The 5,202-nt window shown below is 38.4% G+C and overlaps 1 protein-coding gene across 1 annotated transcript; it reads right to left on the reverse strand.

Moving 5' to 3' along the window:
* Positions 1 to 2,188: 2,188 nt before the first annotated feature.
* On the reverse strand, positions 2,189 to 4,710 carry MSX1 (msh homeobox 1). The gene is made up of 2 exons (XM_089677493.1): positions 4,181 to 4,710; positions 2,189 to 3,204 (listed from the first exon to the last, which is right to left on the reverse strand). The coding sequence occupies exons 1-2, from the start codon at positions 4,596 to 4,598 to the stop codon at positions 2,780 to 2,782; spliced, it is 843 nt and encodes a 280-aa protein (XP_089533619.1). The 5' UTR covers positions 4,599 to 4,710; the 3' UTR covers positions 2,189 to 2,779.
* Between the last annotated feature and the right edge of the window lie 492 nt (positions 4,711 to 5,202).

Raw genomic sequence — 5,202 nt, forward strand, 5'->3', positions numbered from 1 at the left:
ATTGATAGACCCACTTTAAGGTTTAATGAAACACTGAGCAAAAGTGCAGCTCTTTCCCATAGCAAGACACAGGCTAATCTGTCACTCTCTGAACAATGAAGCAGGTATTATGTTTGTCTGCTGTGAACAACAATTGCATATTCTCAGGTTTTCTTTGCTCCCTTTTTCTTACATCATCCCAGACTGATTTCTGAATACTGGACTCATATGGCAAGCCAATGGATCAACAGTAAAAAAAAAAAAAAAAAAAAATCAGCAAATCTGGTTGATTACAAAGAATCTCCACTTTTTCTCCACTTTTTCATAAAGACATTCCAAAGGGTTTTAAAACTTCCAGACCTTTCTTAAACATTAGTAGCCTTTGCAAGTTACCATCAGAGAAATTTGACATCTATTTTTGTGTAGAGGTTTCGGACTGGGAATCATTTGGACACAAGGGAGAATAACACAATGTTAACCTTTTCGCTTCTGATAGACCTCTTCCAGAATTATTAGTGGGAATTACAGCATGGCATTTCTGTAAACTGAGATGTAATTAATGTTTATTGGCCCTTCAATCAGAGTGATGTAAGGGAACAACAATCGGAGGATGACAGGAGGGCTTAATAAACTCGAGAGGTCTGGCCATTTATTGAAAGCATCGCTGATATTAGTGACTCTGGAGAAGTTTCCTTTTGCCCCGAGCTACAGCCTAACTGGAGCCAGCGCTGTGTCTGCACTACCCTGCCTCATTACTGCAATTAGCCTGCTGTGTGTACTGCGAGACAGCCTATGCTACCGCTCCACCAGCTCAGATCATCCATACAAGTTCTCCTATTTCTACAGCTACAAACTAAAAATTGTGTATGGGTTATAAGATCTATAGTGTAATTGTATATGGGGTCAACAGATCCTTCCCTGGCTGTGTAGACAAAACAGACTTCATACAAACAGGCTGTGTGCAAGCAGGAAATGCAAAGCCTCAAATGGCGTGAAAAAGTCACACTTCGTGCAAATTAACATATTATCTTTCTTTCTCTTTTCCCTGTCTCTCAGGAGAGAGAAAGGGAGGGAGAGAGAGGAGAGATAGAGAGGAGAGATAGAGGAGAGGGAGGAGAGGAGAATGCGATAGAGGAGAGATAGAGAGGAGAGAGGGGAGAGCTAGAGAGAGAAGAGAGGATAGAGAGAAGATAGAGATAGCAACACTGTAATATATGAGTAAGCTGTCTAAGTGTATTCTTTATACTGGTATACACTGTATACATTCTAGAGAGGGAGAGAGAGAGAGAGGGGGGGGGGGGAGGGAGAGAGACTGTAATACACAAGTACTGTATATATATATAGAGAGAGGGGGAGAGAGCGATAGCAACACTGTAATATACGAGTAAGCTGTCTAAATGTATTCTTTATACTGGTATACACTGGTATACATTCTAGAGAGAGAGAGAGAGACACTCTGTAATACACAAGTACTGTATATATAAATAGAGAGAGGGGGGGAGAGAGCGATAGCAACACTGTAATATATGAGTAAGCTGTCTAAGTGTATTCTTTATACTGGTATACACTGTATACAATCTATAGAAAGAGAGAGAGAGAGCAATACTGTAATATATGAATACACTGCCTAAATGTATTCTTATATGCTTGGTATACACTGTATACACACATATATGTAGAGAGAGAGAGAAAATCACTCATATATACACTGGTATACATTGCATACTATACATATATATATGCATTATATAATTATATGTACACAAGGCATTGTTTTATATAATAAGATATATTCTGCTTACACTGAAGTTATGGAAACTGCGTATACTTGTAGAAGTAAATTGTATCAGTGTCATGGCTATTCACATATCACAAAAAAAAACAATACTACAGTTAATGATATCTCACCCGAGTCATTAAATTAACCCTTTTTCTGCTTGTGTGTTTTTACACATATGAAAGGTTTTTGGATGACAGAGGAGGCGCCAGAAAGTCCAGAGGTCATAAAGTATTTTATAGTGAGCCCTAAATAATTTCCAGATCTGTCAGTTTATTGTTCCAATAGTGAAAAAATAGTTTGGATAAAACAAAATCAATGAATATTGTGTTATTTGGTTTATGGATTTAGCCATAGCCCGTTGAGTCCTCTAGATATATTCTACCTAGTTTGTGTTTCTTTTCCCAATTACAAATGAGGGTACAACCGAAATACATTAAAATTAATTTATTTAACAAATAGAACTATAATATAAATGATAATAAATTTCAAATATACAGTATATTACATAATACAAACCCCTTCCAAAGGGATTATTGTAATAACAAAAAAAGGGCAAACAGACAGTGCTGTTAAATAGAAATACATGATCTCTTACATGTAAGAGATATACAAGTTTACATATATATCCATGTACCGACAGTGTCATTCTGTGACGATATGGAGAGTACCAGTGACTATTAAGCCTCTTTATGTCTTTAGACTGAAATGTTGTGTTGGACAGTAACTTGGTTAAAAAATATATATTAGGATTTATCAGTTTAGAGATTTGTCGCTCTGACTTCCTTGCGCTAAAAGTGTCGCATGCTGCAAATCGACTGATTAGAACTTGCGGACGGGCTTGTAAGATCCCACTAACCAGACACAGCTGACAAGGCGATAATGGTATACATGTTGAAGTGACATGCTATTTCTGAAGATGAATTCCCTAGGAACTCATAAATAGTTACACAAGGTTATGGTTTGGGAAAGATTCGCAAAAGTTCTTTTGCCAAGAGTCTGTGAACTGAAATCACATGGAGTCTAGGAGAGGTGGTACATGCTGTATCCTACATGTGCTGTGTAAAGTCCCATAGGTGACACAGGGAGAGTTGGCCTCTGGAAAGGATTTGAGGTTCCATACAATGAGGCTGTAGGTACTGCTGTCCCAAGTGGGAAGGAGATCCCAAAAGCTGGTGGTAACATAGGCTTGGCTGCCATTTTTAGTTTCTCCAGTTCTGCCTCCTGCAGCCTCTTGGCCTTTGCTCTCCTGTTCTGGAACCAAATCTTCACCTGAGTCTCAGTGAGGTTGAGGGAACTGGAAAACTCTGCTCTTTCTGCTATGGACAGATATTGCTTCTGTCTGAATTTCCTCTCCAGGGCCAGCAGCTGAGAGGTGGTAAAGGGGGTCCTGGGCTTCCTGTTGGTTTTGTGTTTTCTTAGGGTGCAGGCTGGTGGGCTCATCCTCCCTGAAAAAAGAATGAAAGAAGAGATGGTTAAAGTAATGCGACCATTTTATAACTTCTATTTATTTAGAAAGTGTAGATAGATAGATAGATAGATAGATAGATAGATAGATATATGCTTTCTAAATAAATACTATATACTATATTTGTAATATATTTATTATTATATTATATTCAGAAATGTCTGAATGTTTTTTATAAGCCTAGGATTCAGATGAGTATCTATGATTCTGCTTAGAACGTTCAGATTCTATTTTGTAACTTTGTGATTTCCTCTCTCTTTCTCGTCTTGCTCCCCCAGCAGTTTATCAGAAAATTCTTTCATAGTATATAAAAACATGCTTGCCTCTGGAAATGTAATACTTTACAGGAGTTACTATATTGCAATTTGCGGGGATGAAATGATTCCAAATTAATGGGCTGATTTTTACGAGAGGTTAAATAATATTATTATTAATAATAATAACGAAACTAATAATAATATTATGACAGGTTTCCTCGTTTCAGAACCCAATAACAGTAAAGTCTTCTTTTATTGTTCTGAGCTTGATGGAATATTATATATGAAAAAAAGATAAAAGTGAAAACTAACTGCAAATTAAATGTATGAATTTGTTTATTAACATTTATTTATGTAATATTTATTTACTGTTCTATTTACTCACTGTTAGGAATTTTATAGATGTTATAAATGCTGTTCTGTTTATTGTTATTTATGTTATACATTTTGTTCTATTTACTTTTTGTTACTTATATATGTTATACATTCTGTTCTAATTACTTACTGTTATGTATATTATAGATGTTATACATATACAGTTATATGCAGTTCTAATTTTATATATATATATATATATATATATATATAAATCAAATAAACGTTCACATAAGAACTATATGGTCATGCATGCAAGGTCAAGATAAAAAATGCAACGTCATTTGATAAAATCACATTCAGGAAAGGTTTCAGTCGACTTACTTGTTGGAGAAGGAGAGAACCTAGAACTTTGCATCCAGGGGTTCCTGTCCTGTCTGTCCGGGCTCTCAGATTTGACAAGTGCTTCTTCTGGGAGTTTCATGATCCCCCCGACAGAGTAATGGCTGCTGAGAGACATAGGGGAGCTGGGGGTGTCTATGGCTGCCAGTGACCCCATCCTGGGGCTGTGGGATGTGCCAGCTAGTGGGGACACAGCTGGGCTGGAGAGGTCTCTCCCTGGTTTCTTGTCAGCCATCAATGCCTCCACACTGAAGGGCAGGATAGCAGCATTAGTCCTGGGCTTTTCACTTTCTTCCTCCACTGCCATCTTTAGACTGGTCTGCATGGTAGTCTTGCTGTAAGAAGAGTTCTCAACTTTTACACCAAGCTGGGCAGAAGTCATAAGAACGCCAGGGGCCATACAGAGGAGTTCTCCTTCTAGACCTCAGAGAGCCAGGGGACGTGTACCTTCCATGGGCGACCCAACAATGCCAAATCCCTGCGCCGGCTGGACGTTGTCATATATCAAGCTGGAAAGTCAGCACTTTCTTACTAATAAAGCACAGCCAATGATAGAATGGACCAATTGAAGAGCAGAGGGGGAGGGCGGAGGGCTCTGATAGGTCACATGTCCACTCACACACAAGCAGCTCTAACTATAGAACCCGGGGGCAGCTTCTCAGTTCCCATTCAATGAAGCCGAGCCTTTCATGGAGTCACCCATCGCCCCCTTTTTTGTCATTTGCAGCCTTGTTGTTGACTTGTTAAATAAAAGAAATGCAAATCGGATTGTTTAACAGCAGCTCAAAATTACCTGAAACACAAATGAAGCATAATTAGTGTGTTTATTATTACTGTTAATCCACCTTCAAAGAGGATGACTTCTCCCCCCCCCCTTATCTTCAAACAGCTGAAAATGATACATCTCACCCAGAACAAATACAAGCTCACCTACCTACCTACCCACACTACTCCTCCACTTTCATTGCCTGAGAAAAGCTGGATAAAGCTCTTCCTACCCACAA

This window comes from Staurois parvus, unplaced genomic scaffold (genome assembly GCF_062004578.1).
Source record: "Staurois parvus isolate SC_StPar_1 unplaced genomic scaffold, SC_StPar_1.0 ptg000186l, whole genome shotgun sequence".
Taxonomy (NCBI): Eukaryota; Metazoa; Chordata; class Amphibia; order Anura; family Ranidae; genus Staurois; species Staurois parvus.